We start from the raw sequence: 22,757 nt of genomic DNA, 5'->3' as shown, positions 1-22,757 counted from the left end.
ATCAACCACACTTTTACTCAACTTCCAGAGATGACCTCTTTTGTCCCCCTCTAGTCAAGTGCTGAAACACTTCCCTTGCATCAGTCCTATAGAACCCTTTCTTCTTGCTCGGTTTCCTCATGTCCGAGGACTTGTGACCCTAGCCACAATGTCTTTCCGTCTTTTATTGCAGCAGTGGCCAACTCCAAAGTCAGTCCAGTGATCTTTTTAATCTGGTCCAACCATTTTGGTCTTGGGCATCCTATTTTTCTTTGTCCTTCCACTAGGTTAATAATTAGTCCCATGTCTAAGCTTCTGTTGTAAATTTCTGTGATTAAGTTTTGAAGATCATCTTCAGATTCAGCTATGAGAACTGTGTCATCTGCATACCTGAAGTTGTTGAAGTTCCTACCTCCGACTTTTACACCCTTCAGTTCTGAAATATTTTTAAAATCTTGCTCACTATATATATTGTACAGTAAGGGTGATAAGACACATCCTTGCCTTACTCCTTTTTTGATTTAAAAGTTGCCAGAATATGTATTTTTATATCTTATTGAGGCCATTTGATTCCAGTATATATTTGTAATTATATGTAGATCTTTTCCTTTTAACCCATTATTCTGTAGAATATGTATTAATTTCTTGTGATCTATTGAATCAAATGCTTTGGTGTAATCAATAAAACAAAGATATATGCTATTCTGGTTGTCAAGGCTTCTTTCACATAATTGTCTTTTTCCTTTGTCTTTTTGAAAACCTGATTGAGTGTCTTCTATTTCTACTGACAAAGTGACTTTTATTCTTTCTAGGATTATTCTCAGTAGTAATTTTGTAACATGGCTTGTTAAACGTATTAGTCTATATTCTGTACATTCAAAAGTTCTTGAAATTTTGGGAATAGTGACAAAGATGGATTTCCTTAGATCATCAGGGATGTATCCTGTATCATAGATGTTATTAAAAATAACCTTTAGGTCATTAAGTGTGTTTTCATTTACTTTCTTTAACAATTCAATAGGGATCTGATCAGGGCCTGGTGTTTTACCTGTTTTCATTTGACTTAGAGCATATTCTATTTCTTCATGTGTAATTGGTTCACCATCCATATTTTGTATATCTGGTGCGTCTGTGCGATCAGAGTCAAACAGTTCTTTTCCATATTCTTTCCATCTTTTTATAACATCTTGTGTCTCTAGTAACATTTTGATCTTTTATACAAGGATTATGGTTGAAATTTTTCTTTTTATTTGTCAGGGCTTGGATTGATTTATGCATTTTTTTACTATTGTGTTTCTTGTCCAGTTCCTCTATTTCTTTACATTTTTCATTTAGCCACTTGTCTTTAGTTTTCCTGCATTCATTTTTTATAATTTTACTAAGTATTCTATACTGTTGTGTATTTTTCTTTTTTCGTCTTTCATTCATAAGTTCTAGTACTGATTCAGCCATCCAGGGTTTTTTCTTATTGTATTTAATTTTTAGGATAACCTCGTTAGCTGTCTTATATATTGCACTTCTAAAATTTGACCACCTGTTTTAAATTTCCTCCGTGTTACAAAGTATATTGTCTTCTGTTTCATATCCTACATGATCTAATTTCTTCCTAATTTTTGAGTTAAACACCATTATGCTGCCAGGTATATTCAGAGTTGTGAAGTCAAGGCTTTCAGTATGATTGTTTTTAGAAATGTTTTTTAGCTTAATTTTTAAAGTGGACACAACAGGGTTATGGTCTGAACCTATATCAGCAACTGGGTATGTTTTTATGTTGGTTATATTATTTTTGTATCTATTATTTATCATTATGAAATCTATTTGGTTTCTTATAGAGTTATCTGGGTTTGTCCAGGTATACAGTCTGTGCTTTGGATATTGAAAGAAAATATTCATTATGTGCAAGTTGTTTTGAATGCAGAATTTTATCAATCTTTGACCTCTTTCATTTCTGTTGCCTAGTCCAAATTTTCCAACAACTGGATTTTCTTCCCCTTCTCCAACCTTTGCATTAAAGTCACCCATCACTATGAGTATTTCATTTGATTTTACATATTCTATAGATTTTTGTAAGTTATTATAAAAATCTTCTATTTCTTCATCATTGTGAGTCATTGTAGGGGCATAAACCTGGATAATTATGATGTTAAAAGGCTTTGCGGGTAATTTAATAAGTATTATTCTTTCGTTTATGGGCCATAGCCCCATTACAGATTTAAAGATGTCTTTCTTAATCATGAAACCCACTCCATATTCATGCTTCTCTCCACCAGAATATACAAATGTAAAGCCATCTTTTTCTAGTTTTCCCATGTTAGGCCATCTTGTTTCACTGATTCCCATCACGTCAACTTTAAGTATTTTTATTTCCTGTTATAAGGTTGTCAAAATTCCCTAGTTTATATAATGTTCTCACGTTCCAATTTTCAAGACTCTGTTTCTTGTTTTCAAATGAGGAATATCAGATGCCATCCTTCCTTTCGGATTTAAGTTGACATCGTCATGGAGTGCACTTGCAGCACTCATTTTAATCACAATTTTAGTGTCTTCTTCCCTGTAACTATTTACAGCTTGGGACGTTGCAGAGGTTCCAACTTCCAAAGCATAGCTTGTAAAATATTTCCATTTCTCCATGGTCGACTAGAGGATAGTAACGTGGTGAGGCCCCGATCTCTTCCATGTCTACACTAGCCAGCTAACTTGGCTCACTCTGTCAGTCATTGATCTGTATTCAGATCAATGGTGTTATCTAGGTGTTATCAAATAGAATAACAACTAGAGATATAGGTGCTATCAAATGTAAAAGGAAGTGAAGTGCAATCTTCTGCTTATGCAAAACAGGACAAGACTATGTTCTGATACAAGCAAATAACTTAAATAGTATATTATTTATAACAGATTAAAACAGCATGCATCAGAGAGCTTGGCAAATAACAAAAAGAGACATTACACAACTGCGACTGGTGAGGACAACCTACCAGTATTGAATAATGAGTATGAAATATATGCTCTAACAGGAGTGTGATGTGCCTAGAGAAATTGCCCACATGTGATAAGTTTTGTGACTCTGTGGAGCCTAAGCATAATAAAATACTCACACAGTGAACCTCAGAGATTAGGTTAATTTGTTTCTGAATTATGGCTGAAGCAAGAACAGCTATGAGTCAGATATTCCTGTGACAATGCATGTACAGGTATCCCTTGATTAATGTAGTTAATTAATCCCTCAATATTATCGCATTAATCAAATCTAATAATGGTAAAAATTACAATTCGTCCATGATCGATTACTGTATTAATAATTCGTTTTATATGGTACTTTTTTAGGAAAGATAAAAAATGAATGCAAAGTAAGTGTTTAATACATGCTTGTACCTACATTATTTACTGCAATTTTTTTTTTTATCAAAAGAAGTTTATCAAGAGTCGTTTGAACAATTTTAGTTTTTTTCTTATTGCCCTAAATTCTACGATAACAAGCAAAATGACTCTCCAGACCTCGGCAAACAAACAATAAAACATAAAGAAAAAACACTGTAAATATAATTCATAATGGTACAAATTAAGTGGATATTGAATCCAACATTATTTCATAGCCGAATATATAGAAACTAAAAGTTTTGACGAATGCAAGCATAAGCAACCTTATGGGCAACTCATAGTAAAGGTGGAGTAAGCTTCAGATCACTTTCCTTAGTGTTTTCCATAATGTAAAGCACATCTCCTAGAGGACATGCATGATAAATAAGCCTTTGGCTCTCTATTTAAGTGATACATGATGATTTATTTATTTTCGGTTACAATCTAGAAATTATTGAACAAAAAAAAAAAAAAAAAACTAAGCCATACTATACTGACATTGGGGGTCATGGTATCTCTGAGATACAATTTATTGTCATATCACAAACCTTTACATAACATGTGTTAAACCAAACTAACAGCAAAAAACAGTGCAGAATATCACTCGTAACATATGAATGCACAGCTACTCATGACCTCCAAACTATATACTGAATTGTGTAAGAATATTTATATTACACATTTCACATGCATCTGTCAGATCAGATGCAAGCTCCGCAGGGTTAAAGGCACGTTAATCAAAACTCTTGCCGTGTATATCAAGGGATTGTCGCAATTAATTTTGCCGTGTTAAGCAAGGGATACCTGTGTTATTTTAGTCAGTTTGCTTGTTTTGTGAAATGAAATACCTGTTTCTGTGGGAAGACAACTGTCACCTCTATGTGAAAAATTCAGAAAAAAAAAAAAGGGGCAGTTACTTTGTTTTTCATCCTTTTAGCATTCCAATAGTTCTGCTACATCAATTTTATTTTTGTACATCTCCTTGAGCATTTTAATGGTAATCCCACTTATGACATGTTGGTAACCTATAGCACATTAGTACTGTTGTGATGGTATGTGTGTGTGTATGAGAGAGAGAGATGGGGGGGGGGGGAATTAAATATTTAAACAATCTGGGAAACTGTTTTAAAGACCAACCATGGTACTTTTTTAAGTTGCTTCATGTATCTCTGTTCAGCAGGAAAGCAAAATTCCAGAATACACTGCTGGAATGGAAAAATCATCTATTCCCTAAAGGCAGTGTTTCTCAAAGTGTGGTACATGTACCCCCTGAGGGGGGTACACGAAAGGTCGTTAGCGTACATGACAATTTTCGGCTATACATAATTAAAGGTGTCATTATATTTTTCAACAAACTGCAATTAGAGACAACCGGGATAAAATGGCACTAACTAATGAATCACATCCCCCTCTCCAACAGAAACTGCTATAGACCAAGCAAAACCATATGTTGCCGGTGGAACAGATGGTTTTGCTTGACACCACCCCCGTCGTTAACGTGTTAAAACTAAGAAATATATAGTGAATGTGTTTCAGATATTATGGAATTCGGTTGAAGGGAACCAAAGACAAATTAGCATTTCAATTGAGTTGAAATGCTAATTTGTCTTTGGTTCGCATGATCTTTTGTTAATACTGCACCAATCATATGCAGTTCATCGCTGCTCTACGTATCTCAAGTCTTGTAAATTACTAGTAATTTTTGCTTGAAATAATGGGAAAGAAGATGACACTATTTGGGTAGATGACTTTGACGATGCACACAAAGAAACTGTTCTTGATGCCAAAAGTAGTGATAACAAGTAGGAGCTTCTTGGTAAGTCACACCATTTTCAGTTTTTTTCTGAAAACTTTAGTTTCCGAAAATTCCCACATGTATCTCACAACACGATTTTTTAGCTTTAATTTTATTAAAAAAGTTAAGAGTTATATTCGAGTAAATACAGTATTTTTTTCTAGCTTTCAAATTCTTACGTATGGATCATTGGTTAAAGATTGGATTTATAAACCCCCAAAAGAAAGCAATATAGCAAATACAAGTAGCTGTAAACAACAAGAAACGTTGATATTGCATCTGGATCAAATGAAATTGATGAGTGTGTCGTCTGACATCTCTAGAGAACCAAAATTTAAAAATAAATCATATTTTTTTGTTTACATGAACATATAAATTCAAATAAATTAGATATTTAATTTTAATTAATATTTTAAATTAATTGATGAATTTATTTTTTAATTAATTAGGGGGTACTTGGTAATAATGAAAATTTAAGATGGGGTACGAGGATATCTGAAGTTTGAGAAACACTGCCTAAAGGTATTCACAACCATCCACATCACAATAAGATACAAATCTCTGACCTGGTTGAAGAATAGTCCTCTTTCCGTGTGTTCTATTTCCTTACCCAGCAGTGACATTGGGTTTTAATTTTAGCTTATACTTTATAGATTATAATCTATATAAACTCTTTACACTCATTTTAAATTTTATTATTATAACAACAGAACTCCAAAAGTCAGACTTATTGCAAGAGTTCTACTCAATAAGCCAGCCTGGTTGGCTGAGCGGTTAGTGTATCTACTCTCCAGCCGAAAGGCTATGGGTTCAAAACCCGCTGTGGGCATAGATGTTTGTCATTGTCTGTGAAAATGCTAGTGGTGGTGGGCAGTAGATGATGAAAGTGGTTGTGGAGTGGTAGAGACGGAGAGTTGTAGACTAGGTGCCCTCCCTTGATGAGTCTTTGGACTCCCTGGAAGCGTTACAAAAAAAAGAGTAGGCGAGGCCGTTTTAGCCCTATCTAACTTTCCGGAGACTGAGTGGGCAGTTCAATCTCTGCTGGAAGGCAATCAGAGATAGCTGGCCCAAGGCTATCACAAATTAATCGGTATGCAGTGAAGAAGGCAGCTAACAAGTGCTGCCATCTCGTGGCCCCTAACCTTAACACAATATTTTTAATGTCTGAAAATAGTGTGGGTTCGATGGCCGATTTTCTTGAATTTACGGGACGAAAAATCCGCTTGCCTGTGCCAGAGATCGATAACTCGGGAACCGGTCGAAAAAAAGCTTAGAAAATGTTTCTCTAGTCAACGACTAGATTTGAACGCAAGTCTCTTTCTTCGTGCAGTCAAGTGCCGTAGAGTGCAAACGCCACTTCTACTGAGCTACACAGGCCCTAACTGGAAATGTTACATAATAATGATAATAATAATGCGCCTTAAACTCATTTGCACTCCTAGCATTCATATGTTCCAGCAATGCAATCCACGCATCCTCAACTCTCACGTAAAAAGAAAAAAATTAAAAAAAAAAAAATACTACTCAATTTCCTCTTCATACCTTTACACAACTTACAGGAATCGTATCTTATTCTCTCCCTTCTACTGCATATAAGCCTTTCTATGTTCTAGTAAAATCCTCTCACTAATCAAAATATCTTCATCACATCATCTATTTTCTTCCTACCTACTCAACTTTGCAATTTACTTTCTCTCAATTCTGTCTCCTTCCTCCCTCCTCAATAGCCAATATTCTACAGTTCTGTTATTGTCTCTGGGCTCTCTTCAAAGTTTCTATATTACAATGGAAACTAGACAACTAAATTTGAGCACAGTAGTTCATGTTGTCTGATCAATGCATTATATACCATAGCATAACTACCTCTTTAGCTTTACTTGTCTGCTCCTTATCATATAGCAATAATGATCTGTTGTCTTTTCAACACCTGCAATATGTCTTCCGAATGAGGCAACTGTTAACATCGCCAATCTCATCCACATTCAATGCACTTTAATGGAAGAAAACTTTCAATTTCAATATATGTATTGAAATGTCATCATATAACATAACTTAATGAGATTATGGCAGCAGAAAAGACACTCAAGAACATCTGGGTAAACTATATAAAGACCAAAACAGAATATATTACTGACAGCTAGACAGGAAGTGTGCCAAAATGCAAATATAGACTGGTTGAAAAATAAAGTAGACAAATGTACAGAAGCCTATATACATTACAACTCCAATTTTCTCTACTCTACAGTTAAAGAGATTACCAAAGACTTCACTACTCACCATGAAAGATTCTCAATACATGTTAACTGGAAATACTAGAGAAATGGAACATGTTTGGTACAATTACTTCTCTAATACCTTTAAAGAAATCTTTCATCCATATATACCAACCAGTGAGAAAGATACAGCACCCATAATCTTAGAGGAAGAAGTAATCCTTTCAATTGATTAAATGAAATCATCAAAAGCACCTGGAATTGATGAAATACCTGCAGAGCTCTATAACAAATGGTGGACCTGATCTAATTAAAAAATAACCAAATTTTTTATTAGCATTCTTTTCAATGGAACACTATCCCAAATGATTGGAAAATAGGCAAAATCTAGCATATACATAAAAAAGCTGATGTTCAAAAATGTAATAATCATAGACCAATTACTCTTCTTTGTCACTCTCACAAAATCTTTTTAAAATTAATACAGAATTGTCTAAATAACATTTATGAACAGCTAACAGAAGAAGAACAAGCTGGCTTTAGAAAAAAAACAGGCCAACAATTGAACATATCTTCGCTGTTCATAGTCTGGCCAAAATTGCATGGGACAAGGAGAGAGACCTTTCTTATTGTTTTGTGGATTTTAAAATAAGTATTTGATTCCATTAATAGAGGAAAATCTATTCAAATATTAGCAAAGAAAAACATACGTCTTCAAAACACTAAAATTTGTTTCAAACTACCATCAGAATACAAGTGCAGTAGTTCAATATAAAAATATCACAACTTACTTGAAATCAAACAAGGAGTTATGCAAAGATGCCCACTTTCCACATGCCTATTTAACATTTACATCTGACTCATTAAAGAAACAAATCAAATCTCTAATACCAGCTTGCAAAATTACAATAAACCTATTAGCTTTTGAAATGAAATGCTTGAGGAAAATAAACAGAACTCACTGGACAGAACATAAGACTAATGACTGCAAGATTTGAATATCCCTAACTCAACAATTCTTAACATAATTCAGAAGCATCAACTCTGTTGGTTTGGCTACACTATACAAATGGAACTGGACAAACTTCCTCACCTGGTATTTGAAGGCACTATGGATGGTACAAGACCCAGGGAAAGACCAAAATTAACATGGCTTAGAACTGTAGTCGACTTTCAAAGCTGTTGGCATAAAAGAGTTTGCTTTGGACAGAGAAGGATGGAAGGCTCTTATCCATGAGGGACATAACCGATCTTGAGGAAGGAAGGAAGAGAAGAACATAACCTTGTCTCAAAAGGAAATACATTAATATTAGAATTATTATTTTCCTGTATTAAACCACTCACTAAGAAGTCAAAATGAAATTATGTTTTAATTCAAACTAGTTTCATGAAAAAACTTTGTTTCACTTCATCAGGAAATAGTATGAATAAATTAAAAAACTACAAACAAAGTAATAACAGTTAGCATTTCTAGTGAAGAACATTTGATATATGGCAGAACACAAACTGGTAGATATGGGGAGATAAGTCATTTGGAACATATCAAGGATGTTGAGAATGAAAGAAAGCACAAATTAGGAATGCCAGCACATACAACAGATACAAAACATTTAGTAGCATGGCAACAAACTGAAATTATCCACACTAATTACAAATTTTACTCAAGATTATTCAAATAATCAACTGAAATGATGATGTATCCTCTACAGTGTAACAAAAAACAAGGGATGAAATTATTTTACATCAAATCTGGTGCTCCTTAATCCATCAACACATTTGTATCTACCAGCAGTATACAGCAATCCACGAACCAGCAGCTACAAACTGGCAGCATAACAGTGAATGCACGTTTTCCATTGTTTAAATGTTTTCAAATATTCTTCACTAGAAATGTTAACTGTTATTACTTTGCTTGTAGTTTTTTAATTTAATTTGTGCTATTTCCTGAGAAAGTGAAACAAAGTTTTTTCACAAATCCAAACAAATAAAATCAATGCCTTTTTGACTTCTTTGTGAGTGGTTTAATACCGGAAAATAGTGATTTTAATATGTCCTTTCTCCACAGTAACCTATACAAGGAAATACGTTAAGTACTTTTATACCATACAGATATCAATGCCTTTTTGACTTCTTTGTGAGTGGTTTAATACCGGAAAATAGTGATTTTAATATGTCCTTTCTCCACAGTAACCTATACAAGGAAATACGTTAAGTACTTTTATACCATACAGATAATAATAGTTTCGTGTGCTCATGGAGAATAGAGAAAAATACAATGCTGTAAAAATGGCTAAGCAAAGATTATGGAAGATTTTGGAAAGAATATAGAAATAAATATCACCAAATTCTTAAAGCTACTGAAAGCTTAGAAAGAAAGAAAATATAATATAATCAGAGATCATAAGTGTTAGAAAAACTGCAGATAAGGAGGCTACTGGGTACATCTGGGTAGTAGCAATCACTTGGACAAAGGGGGAAAAAAAAAAAAATATATATATATATATATATATATATTATATATATCAAATGAGTTAATAAATGATGGAACAGGAAATATCCAGGTGGAATGCAAGCAATAGTACATATCAATATTCGAGGTAAAAAAAAAAAAGTCATTTTAGACTATCTTTCACTTTCAGGTAGAAAACCTGAAATGTGGAAAGGTAGCAAAGCAGATGAAATTGAACCTGAAATATGGTTGTATGAAAGTTTTATTGTGGTTACTAACTCCATTTCAAACTGAAAATCAATAATCTGATACAGTGCTGTGTGGTAATGGAACATAGAAATGAACGAATACAAGATGACTATGGATGCTCATCGGAAATAACGCCCTTTATTAATTGGCTACTGTATTACAACGTGATTTTAAGAGTATGAGCAACATTTCACTATTACAAGGTTGCAGTACTGATATTATTCTTTTTAACTTTAAGCTTTGTATTTAAAGAAAACAGATGAATATTATTATCATCAACCTTGCACTGCAAGACAAGCCCATAAAAGATGGCAGTGACATAATTCAAACAAATGATTAAAATTCATATTTATACCTGGATAGTACATGCAACTACAGCAATCCCTCGATTAATGTGCTCCCAATTAGTGCATTTTCTTATTTTTTCGATACCCAAATTCGATTAGTGTGCCTATATACATCTTAAAAATAAATGTTACAGATATTAAAAATTTTCGATCTATACATTTTTTATGGCCAACTATTTTAAAAAATCACTCGCTAGGATGAAATAATTTAGTTACTGATTTGAACCATTTTACAGTTATTTTTTAATGGCATACTACACTATTTCCATGTACACTATGTTCCAAATTTACTGCTAAAATTTATGTCGTCTGCTTTACATAGTATTTTGCTAATCATATCTCGTGCAATTGTTTTCCTTACTTTTTTTATTTTAAATTATTTTCCTAACCTTTAACCACCTTACCGGCCATTAAAGATCAAATATGCACCCTCAAAAGCTTCGTATCCATCATAAATTTCAATGTAATATCAATGGTATTACAATTTTAATATGCACTTCGCATCCATGGAAATATGCACATATATATACGACCTGGTCAGTAGCATGGTTAAGCATGAGTAAAAGAATTAGTGAGCAAAAATAGAAGTGTGAAAATGATTCAAAAAGTAATCTGATTGGAAGAAAAACTTGAAATAATAAAGAAAAATGAACAAAGGGAGTCCAGAGCAAAGACAAGACAAGAACACAAATATGGGTGAATCAACTGCTGAATCCAAAGAGAAAGTTAAGGCTGCTTCAAGTTCATCATGCATGCACACAAAATCAAAGTATTATAATGATTGAATTAGAGACTTCTTTTTACATGGATCAAAGATTGTAACCAAAAATGGATCCCGCTAAACACAACACTGGCCTTATTAAATCAAAAGCTTTGCCTCTTTGTAACCTGGAAAGAAAGGGCTATTAATGATGGAAAACAAGAAGAATTCCACGTTAGTGCTGGGTGATTTGAGCATTTTGAAAAAAAGAAATAGCCTACATAATGTTCTAATCACAGGCGAAGCTGCAAGTGCAGATAAGGAGATATCCAGAGATTTTGAAGAAAATTGTGTAAGAAGGGGACTATTGTGATCAACAAATATTTAATGTCGATAAAACTGGCCTTTTTTTGGAAGTGAATGCCTTCCAAGACTTTTCTAGCCAAATCGGAGAAATCTCAGCCTGGTTATAAAGTAGCAAAGTCGAATGAAATTACTGCTAGCAATATGCAAGCCGTTTGGAAGCACATTCTTCCACATTGTGGAAATGATTTTACAGGCTTTTCAAATGAATCTAAGTTAATTAAATCTCAGATGAGAAGCCAAACGGCTATTTTTTTTTCCTGGTGAGGTTGATAAGTAAAGGGGATAAAAATCCCTTATTGTTTTTCAGCCAGTATGCGAAACTAAGATCGAACACTACGATCTAACCGTTTCATGCCGACGAACTGTCGGATGATCCAAGCATAAGTGACCACTTGGTAGTGGCACACCAAGGCAACTCGATGCAAAGGTGGAGCAAGCTCCCTCACTATACTTGATATTTTCTCATAATGTCAAAACACACAGCTCCTAGGAGTTGTAGAACTGCTTTACATTATGAGGAGAGGTCACTACCCAGACCCGTTTCAACCTTTTGCTTGGATCCGCTGACAGTTCGTCGGCATGAAAAAAGGTTAGATCATAGTGTTTGATCTTAGTTTCACATACTGGCTGAAAAACAATAAGGGATTTTTATCCCCTTTACTTATCAACCTCGCCAGAAAAAAAAAAAAAAAATAGCCGTTTGGCTTCTCATCTTAGTTATAATATAATATAGTGGCACACCTTTCTGGCATTCATATAGTGAAGGTATGTAAGTTCTTTTCACTTAAACTTTGATATTATCTAGGTCTAGCTACTCACTGATGAGACTTCAAAAAAGGTTGAAACCAGTCTGGGTAGTGATCTCTCCTCATAATGTAAAGCAGTTCTACAACTCCTAGGAGCTGTGTGTTTTGACATTATGAGAAAATATCAAGGACAGTGAGGGAGCTTGCTCCACCTTTGCATCGAGTTGCCTTGGTGTGGCACTACCAAGTGGTCACTTACGCTTGGATCCGCTGACAGTTTGTCGGCATGAAACGGTTAGATCGTAGTGTTCGATCTTAGTTTCGCGTACTGGCTGAAAAACAATAAGGGATTTTTATCCCCTTTACTTAATTAAATCTCATTCTGAGAAGTTGAGTGATTCCGACCTGCTAAATTTAGATGCACAGTGGGAAGATCCTGAAGAATATGAAGAAAATTTAATCACTGACAAGCCCAAAGAGGTTTCACAGAAACAATTTGAAAATAGTTTTCGTACAATCGAAGTTTTTAAGCAGCAATGCAAAGAGACTGACCCTGGTAAAGAGAGAACCGATAAAATTTGCAGAAGAGACAATAGGGACATACTGTCAGTTGTGTGAAAAAAAAAAAGAAACAGAATGCCCACCAAACTACGTTAGCTCCATTCTTTAAGAAGCAGAATGATAAATTTATAATCTAAATATGTTTTATTGTCTTTCAGCATCATGGTTTTCCTTTAATTAGGCCCTGGGACATACCCTAATTCTTTTATAAAAAAAATTCAGGGTCAAAAAAGAAGTTTGAGGAACAAATTATACATTTTCCCATAGGTTATTATATTTGATTAGGCGTTTTCGATTAATGCACGTAGTTTAAAGAACGCATTAGGTGCATTAATCGAGGGATTGCTGTATTACCAAATATGTTTTAGGTTGGTTTTATTTTTTTTTTTAAATATATTTTCATTGAATCCTTTCAGATCTAAAATGGAACATTTCATGCTTTTTTTTCTTTTCTTTTTTTCCTAATAGGTAATAAGATATTTCACAATTACTACGCTCTGCTACTGGCAGATTTTGACCTACAGAGAACCAATAATTCAAAATGGTGCTAGCAGTGGGCTCATCATAGGTCATATTTTAATTAGTCCAGAATTACAAGTTTGCATTTCTAGGGTTACTCATGCACCTGACCAAAAGGTGTTTTGAAGTAAATGAACGAGCTGAAGCTTTTCACTGGAATCAGATTTCAAATGAAATACTGTATACAGCCACAATTCAACAGATATTTTACATATAACTGAACACTGCATCGCATCTTCCCTCCTTCCCCATATATACTGCACATATGACACATTACAGAATGCATAGAATACTGATGCTAGGTGTAGTCACTGGTGTTTTTACATCACTATATACCCACGTGTTTTTCAAATATTAGATGTGTCAAATAAGCATTCTTACACTGTTTTGTTCCAACGCGCATGCTCCGGGGGCTCACAGGGAACATGAGTGAGCAATTAGTGTTTCCGTTTGTTCAGCTTTCAAGGTTTGTCGCTGCTGCTCACCAAATTACTAGATATACGCATTTTGATGCAGCCCTCGGATAAATCTTTTTTTTTTTAATGCGGCCCTTGGATCACCTAAGGTTGGACAGCCCTGATAAAAACCAATGAATTGCTATGATAGGGTGATTATGCCTTATCTACACAATCTTGTCTGTAAATATTGTTCTCTTGCTGTGTCTGCTTTGCAAAAGGAGAAACCCTGCCATTCCCAAGAGACGGGTTAATAACTGAAAAGCCCTCAAGTTTTTGTGTATTTTAAATTGATTTTAAAGTATTTTAAATTTAAAATGTATAATGTATTTAAATGGACCCAGGCTTCTGACCAAATGATGAATTGTCTAGCCACTATCACCAAGCATAACCACATCAAATTTGTATTTCAAGAGCTAGATAAAACACTATTTCTGATCCCTGAGCTGAAGTAATGAAGTGTTATCACTTAGAAATTGTAAAACTTTGAATGTTTTTTTTTTTAAACAATATTGCATAGATTATTTAAAACAGGTTTCTTTTATCAGATGAACCTGGAAACACACTAAAGTCAAATTGTTGGTTATGTCCCTATGGCAAATCTAGAATCTGTTTCATGTGTTCAACTCAATTCAACTTAGAGGAATTGCGATATCAACCAATGTCAATATATTTTAAATAAGAAACCTGACATTTAATAACCTTTTTTCCTTTTTATCTTCAAATTATGCTATATTAACAAGAATCAAAATTAATGAATTGCATTCCTTTTGTTGCTATTATACAATTTATTTTTAAACAGCAAAAATGCTACTTTCAGCAACATTCAGTGGAATTCTCCAAACTTTAAAACAAGTATAGTCCAAAACCTTGAAACGCTAATATCTGCCAATATCAGTACTACACATATACAATTTGGAACAAATTATGTAACAGTTTAAAATCAATCACAAGCTCTTCCAACAGATATTATCCAAGGTAACTTAAATGTAGTATATGTGTAAAATGCAAATCATGTAACAAAAGTAGTCACTTTGCTGCCAAATAATAACGAATTATTTCACACACTGGTAATAATGAACAAAACTATGTCACTGAACAGTGACAATCAATAGAGGGCAATGATGTTATTATGCATGCATGCATGTATGGGATGTATAAATACACATTATCAGGGAGCATGTCTGTTTCCTGACAAGATTACTACTAACCAATCAAAAAATGAATAATAAAACCACAAGTTTTTCCTAAAAATTAGCAAATCAGCTATCCAGTTACTATGCCAGAATCTGTGATTTCTTAATATGAGGTATCAAAAGATACATAAATTTATGCAAAAAAACTCATGCCATCAAACTGAAAAAAAAAAAAAAAAAAAATTATAAATCACAAAAACCTATTCAAATATATATAGCCAGAACTATATTAGAGTCACTGAAAAACAATGCTGCATTTGCTTGTTAGTCAAGTAAAATCTCAGCAGTTCTTAAATCTGCCAAATAAATGATCTAACTATCTAAAGATCTATTTCATTTACTGAACAGTTTGCTTTTAACAGTATGAAATAATTTATAGTGAGAAAAATGCAATTTTTAACATGTCTACAAACAAAAATCAAGACAAAAGTAAATAAGATGTTTGAATGTACAGCATGCAAGAAATTACTTAAAATGAATTCTAAACATGCAAAATGAGTTGAAAATAGAGAACTAAGAATTCATATTATCATTTGTCTTCTATGCAATGTTTCCATCTTAAAATTTTAAAACTACAAAGTAAAATGCCACCTAAAAATAATGATCATTAAATCTTATATGCTGTTATCAATGTGGCTATACATATATGTATGTATGAGAGAGGGGGCGAAGGGAGTGGAGGAAGAGAATTCAAGAAATGGCATAAAAATAACATGCAATTTAGATACTTAATGTTAGGTGGTAGCATCATATGTTGACTCCTTTCAGTTAGGCCATTCCATCCAAAGTAAAAAGTAAATTATTTCATACTGGCTAATGCTGAATGCTACTGCTAAAACAATTTAGCACTGACAGATTTTTATTCTATTGCTTTTATTCTATTATCAGTCTGGATTACCTAATTTTTCCAACATATTATGTGTGTTTTGTCTATATTGTTCACTAAATTGCATTATATTATCCCTCTAAATCTCTTTTTAAAAAATAGCATAAAGAAAATGAAAGCTATATGATACCACAACATCAGTCAGACTAATCAGTAAACTATTTCAATAAAAACTAAACAGAAAAACAGTTCATGATGTTATAACATTCTTCATAAAACTAATGTATGAAATGTAATGTAAACAAGGAATTAATATTCTTAAACAGTATAGGCAGCCTTTCAAATAATATGACACAGCACTACTTTTAATCATGTATTGTCATTGGAGAGAATTGCACATATCTAAAATCTGTATAAACTTTTGCTAAAATCAGTTAAAACAAAAAAGCTATTATTTTTCACTGTGCAACTGAATGCCAAGAAGTGCACAAAAGGTGACTTAGACCAAAAATTGGCACAAACTTAATGAAGTTTAAATTTGCCCAAAATTTAGGTTTATTTTGATAGCATGCTTATGCTTTATTATTTACTTTTGCAGTAGTATTCTGCCCAAGATGATTGGTCATGTGGCATTCAAGACTGGATCTTGTGACAAATGCTTTTCCACACACTCCACAGTGATAAGGTTTATCCACTGCAGGAGTACGTAAATGAAGTTTCATGTGAGTTTTCATGTTTCCCTTCTGTGTGAAGCACTTACCACAAATTTGACAAGCATGAAGTTTCTCACCACTATGAGAACGCATATGTGTTTTCATATTGCCTTTCTGAGTAAACTTCTTACCACATACATCACAGGTATATGGCTTTTTACCTGTATGACTGTTCATATGATACTCCATACTTAACTTCTGAGAAAAAGATTTTCCACACAACTCACATGAAAACGGTTTGATGCCTTTATGAGAAAGTACATGAGTTTTCAGATTGCCTTTTAACGTGAACTTTTTCCCACAAAAATCACAACAGAATGGTTTTTCACCGTAATGTGTCCGCAAATGGGTCTTCATATTTCCTTTCTGAGCAAAACCTCTACCACAAATTTCACAAGGAAATGGCTTTGTACCAGAATGAGACAATCTATGAGTTTTCATATTGCCCTTCTGTGTAAAACATTTTCCACATATGTCACATGTAAATGGCTTCACACCACAGTGCACACTTCTATGATGTTCAAGACTGGATTTCTGTACAAAGCCTTTATCACATATATCACAATTAAATGGCTTATTACCTGAATGGCTAAACATGTGTGTTCTTAAATTTCCTTTCTGGGAAAATTTCTTTCCGCAAACTTCACATGGAAATTGTTTCTTTGAGTTATCAACTGATGATGCCAAAGGATTAAGAGCACCACTGGGTGCTCCAGTGTTAGGAGAAATGGGCAAGTTCTGAGATGTTGAGGGCAAAAGTTTACTTGCTATGTTAGGGGGCTCCCCGTGAACCATAGCAAAAGGTGTATAAACATAGGAGCAGGGATTAATGGGCACTTGGGTCGGCAGATCCGAACAGAAGCCAAAGGTGGGATCCATCTTCTTTTTCCAGTTCAGTACGTAAGCAATAAAATATCTAAAAAATATACTACAGTAGCTGCATCACTACTGTTGAGCACAAATGTAAACCAATTTCTAACTTCAGAGTTTATTTTCACACACACAATACTTTGAAACAAAGTATCAGGGATGACGCCACGAGAGCCTGTCCAACATTTCATTATACTTATTAGATATCCTAGAATTCACTGTGGCCTTAAAAACAGTACAGAACTTATTAAAAAAACCAGTTAATCCACGCTGTTGTCTTATCAAGAAATAAAAATTGAAGATGGGGTTCCAAAACTGACAGATACCCTCCATACCGCAAGCCACCAAATAGTAAACAACCATTCGCATCACGGGGATTAAAAAAAATACAACTTCAAATGCAAAAATGTAACGAGCGTAGAACGCTACCTACAAAAACATTGAAAATATTGGGGCTATATGTAATTATTTTTTAAAATCCTTAAATATCCAAACAGCAGCTGAAATTTGGCTTCTGTTTTTCCTTTAAACCAATTAATAACTGTTAAAACAGCCGATAATTTTATATCACTCGTTATATTATATGAAATTATTTTCCTTCATTTATCACAAATTACACCGATCGAGGGCACGAAATACTAATGCGAGTTTAAAAATGATTAACTAAGGTATTATAGTTTCTGCTTAGTGAAAGTCTTAATCGAAAGAACGAAAGACTATATATATATATATATATATATATAATTTTGATCTGCCATTCATACCATCCCATCATGTTTCTATAACTCAGAAATTTTATATCTGTGTGGTATAGTTACTCAATTCTCAGATGTATGAGAGAAAATTGGTTTGAAACTAGTAACGTATACTAGTTTTTAATGTTTTGGATTATTTCTCTTTGAGGGAACATTTAAACAATTAGTTAATTACTAGACTAATCTTTGTGCTGAGAGGTATTAACGCAATGTAATTTCTTCCCAGTGCTTTAAAGTCAAAGCGAAGCTTTAAAGTCAATATTCTGAAGTGCAGGTAAACACTAGGAATAACTATAACTCTCATGTTTGGGACTGTTTAATCTAAGAGTTCAACTAAGCAGAATAAGGACCGTTTCTCTCACTAAGGGATGGACAATGGAACGCCGCCCGCTACTGTGACTGACCTTCCTCTTGATTTGAGTGGTATCGTTTCTGTTAACCTCCATGAAAGACCAGTAATTAGATCAAGAACGAATTCTAGACTGAATATGACTCATTCGCCACAATCATCGCAGAGACAGGATTTTATTCCGTTTGCAGTACTCCACTCCATCAGGCATGGGTATGCATCTAATAACAAACAGTCTATCGCCCTGTTAATCGCGCTAAATTTTCTACAAATCCAATTATCAAAATATATTCCTCCAACCAATATATTCCATCATCTTAGCGAAACGATGTCTCTTTGGAATCCGGCGCGTAAAACACCTCATTACTGTTGCTGAAATTTGTACTGGATATGCAAAAGTAGGACAGACTACTCAAAAGATATCTTCTACCATCACTTATATATCAAATGTTCTTACAACGTCCTATTATTAAAATATATTGGTTCAACCAAGAATATCATATAAAAGCCACTTTGTTTATGTGCCATATGAGCGAAGCTTTACCACAGTTATCGGTCTTCGTGTTCGCTACTGGTAAAAAAAAAAAATAATATTCTTGTTAATGCTGAAATTTGTACTAAACATGCAAAGTAATCACGCCCTGCCATGTAGGAACATCTTTTTGGCTTGCATTAAGCCTTTTAGCCTATGGAAGATATAACCTATAGTACTGAAGTTTTGGTAGAGGTTCTGCCTACGCAAACAATAGCAAAATTCTGATCGCATCGTAAATTACCATTCTATGGAGAAGTAGTGATCGAATACAGATATTATATTAGAAGATCACACCACAGTAGATAACTCCTCCACACCTCCTGCTCTGTGAGGTATCATTTTCCTCGTTACCATCTCACGATAGGAGAGGGGGCTACTATAACTCCATCCCTTCTTCAAGATCATTTTAGAACATCTCGGAATCGACCTCTTCATAATCAATATAGTCAGAACATTTTTAAAGAAAATCATCAGAATATCAGTCAGTGAGCTGAATTATTAAAACTCAGCTGAATCATAATTTGGAAACAGAAATTGCTAGGCAATATATCCTCGAAGGTTCATAGTTCGCAGAATAAACTGTTGTATCATTTTACAGAACCAAAGCATCTTCATGACAAATAAAAGACATTGCCCAGACATACATAAAAATACTAATCTATAAAGCATGGTTGGAAAACATGTTCAGATAGGCAGTTACATCATACGCATTCCAGGCAGACTGCAAACTTAACAGGTTACAATTGTTGCATAATAAAATGATAAAATTGATATTCTGAGTATAAAGAGAAGGGCAGCAAGGAAAGAATACAAATATTTAAGGTGAAACACTCATGCCACTACACAGTTATGCTAAAACATTACTTCAGTCCATTCTACAGCGCTGCATATCAGACAAATACACAGTTAACACACTACATAACATATAAGTAAAATAATCACTTTGTAAAAGCTATCTGAAGTTTGTACATACCTGACATAAACAACACTTTGTCATTCGACAAGAGAAACCTAGGCACCTACAGAGAGCTGAAACCGGCGCTATACAAATATTATAGGGAGACTGAAAATTAGAGGGAAATTACACACACACAAATCAATACAAGAACACAAATCCTACTCCAACCTCTCCTAAAAATGTAAAACCGTGCTTGTGCAGTAGTAGTTTGTGGTTGCATGGACTTGTCTCTACATGTTAACCAGAAAAAAATGCGCATATATATATATATATATATATATATATATATATGTTTCCAAGCACATATATATAAACAGAGTTAAACCTGCACATGGCTTGCAATTCTGAAGAAAAACGATGAAACCACCCCAAATGGAATAATAATAAAATTAATCAGCTAATGCCTTTTATTCTCTTATAGCGTAGGTAAGGCCTTTATACCCTATCTAGCTTTTGGAGATTGAATGGGAAGTTCAATCTCCACCAGTAGCCAATCAGAGATAGCTGGCCCATGTCTATCACTAATTATAGGCGGACGTTGATGAAGAGACCTGCAAACAAGTGCTTCCATCTCTTGGTACCTAATCCTAACAGGATATGTTACTGTTTGAAATAATGTGGGTAATACGGTCGATTTCCTGAGTTCGGGACGAAAAACCCCAGTTTCCCCGACTTGAATGCCAATTTTGCTGCCGATCAGTTGCGCTATGGTGCTTTAATCTTCTGTCTTTACTTTTGATATTCTCTCAATTTGAAGTTCTTTCTTTTTGTGGCATGCAATTCTTCATTTCGCGCTTGAGTGTTTTTCGTGTTTCTATCGCTACCGTCAATTTTGTTTTTATTTCTCGCACGGTTCCTAAGATTTCTTCAACAGTCGTGTTTTGTACTGTATGCAATGTTCATACTCCTCGAATTTTTTGTTAATTTGTTCCATGTGTGTGTATTTAGCAAATCATTAACGATATGTTTGAATTAATCTAAGTTATCTGTAATTTTAGGATCTGGAAGGGACTTACTTTGATGTGCGTCTGCTTTTCTTTGGTGTCTGTTCTTTGTTCTTCATTTTTTCATGGTACTGTAGACAGAGCCATTCGGTGCGTTTCGCGGCTCCTTTTTCTTTCCACGTACTTTCTGAAATTACAGAACAGAGATAGTGTTGTCTTCTGCCACATCCAGAACAATGTGGCCCGTCCCTTTCGTCGCCTAATGGCTTATTGCATTTGTTATGGCTCATTATGCTTGACCTTCGCTGTCTCGGTGACCTCTGGACACAGACTACTACTAGTAGGTACCTACTAGCAGTAGTAGGTAACAGGCTCTACTAGTAGTTGACTACTAATAATGAACTACTGTTGCTACTATTACTAATACTTTTTAATAATCTTATAATAATAATAATAATAATAATTAGCCTGCATAGCTCAGTGGATGTAACGTTTGCATCCTCTGCGCTAGATCGCCTGAAGATAGACTTATAGTTCAAGTCTAGTCGCGAATTGAGAACTTTTTCTAAGCCTTTCTTCGACGTGTTCCCGAGTTAGTCGATGTCTGTCATGAGCAAGCGAGTTTTATCTCCCGGAAACTGATGTTTTTCATCCCATAAACTCAAGAAAATCGACCATAGAACTCATTATTTCACAGTAATATATCCTGTTAGGGTTAGGTACCAAGAGATGGCAACACTTGTTTGCCTGTCTCTTCAACTGTTCGAACTTACAATTAGTGCTTATCTTCGGCTAGCTATCACTGAATAGCTATCAGGAATGATCGAAATTCCACCTCAGTCTCCAAATCCTGAATAGGAGTTAAAAGTCCTTGCAAATTCAATATAAGAGAATAACAGTTGTTAGCTCATTATTTATTATATTTTATTCATTAATAATCTTATGATGACAGAGTAAAAAATTAGTTATTATTTTTATACTAATATTAACTGATTATATTAAAAATAAAGTTATAAAAAAATTAAAAATTATGGCTGTGAGCTCAGTAGAAGTGGCGATTGCACGCAATGGCACTTGACCGCACGACGAAAGATTTGGGTTCGACATTTCCTAAGCCTTTTCTTGACCGGTTCCTAAGGTAGTCGATCTCTTGCACAGGCATCCGGGTTTTTTCTCCCGGACACTCGAATTTTTCGTCTCGTAAACTCAAGAAAATCGACAGTAGAACCCACACTATTTGAGAATTATACATTAAATATATTGTGTTAGGGTTAGGATCCACGAGATGGCGGCATTTGTTGAGCCGCTTTTTCACTGCGTGCGCTTAGTCATGGCCAGATAGCCGTGGGCCAGTTATCTCTAATTGGGTACCAGCAGTGGTGTATTTAGGTATAGACTTGGGCCTAGAGCGGCAAATTTTCAGGGGCGGAGCAAATTTCCAAGCTCCTCATTTTATTATGCCGCATTATTCACAAGTAGAGAAATATTTTTCTTTTCCTCATTGTAAGTTTAGTCTGAAAGCATATTGGCATGTAATGAGATTCTGCATAACTATACAAAATTAATAACGGAAAACAAACGTACAAAGATTGTGTATAATTTTCGCCTGTATGTCACAGGCATCTTCTGTGCTCTTGTGGATTATCTTATTTCGGACAAATAGGAAGATCTGCCTCTATTCGGCTAGAAGAACACCAATCTTATATTGAATTGTACTGAAGATGCCTGTGACACAGGCGAAAATTATATTATTAAATAATCTTTGTACGTGAGTTTTCCGGTATTAATTATGTATCGATATATCTACTCACGGTATACCTCTTTTAAAACTTATTCTGCATAACTATACAGACCGAGACACATGCACGGAAAGCT

At 34.3% G+C, this 22,757-nt stretch overlaps 1 protein-coding gene across 1 annotated transcript; it reads right to left on the bottom strand.

Moving 5' to 3' along the window:
* Positions 1 to 14,434: 14,434 nt before the first annotated feature.
* On the bottom strand, positions 14,435 to 17,732 carry LOC150104467 (uncharacterized). Its single transcript, XM_090395646.1, has one exon. The coding sequence runs from the start codon at positions 17,348 to 17,350 to the stop codon at positions 16,331 to 16,333; it is 1,020 nt and encodes a 339-aa protein (XP_090251772.1). The 5' UTR covers positions 17,351 to 17,732; the 3' UTR covers positions 14,435 to 16,330.
* Positions 17,733 to 22,757: the final 5,025 nt, after the last annotated feature.

The sequence above is a fragment of the Typopeltis vanoorti genome, chromosome 7 (genome assembly GCF_054136105.1).
Source record: "Typopeltis vanoorti isolate ZY-2024b chromosome 7, IOZ_Tvanoo_1.0, whole genome shotgun sequence".
In the NCBI taxonomy this organism is placed as follows: domain Eukaryota; kingdom Metazoa; phylum Arthropoda; class Arachnida; order Uropygi; family Thelyphonidae; genus Typopeltis; species Typopeltis vanoorti.
The sequence above is the reverse complement of the archived record's forward strand: the minus strand, read 5'-3'. Positions and strand labels throughout refer to the sequence as shown.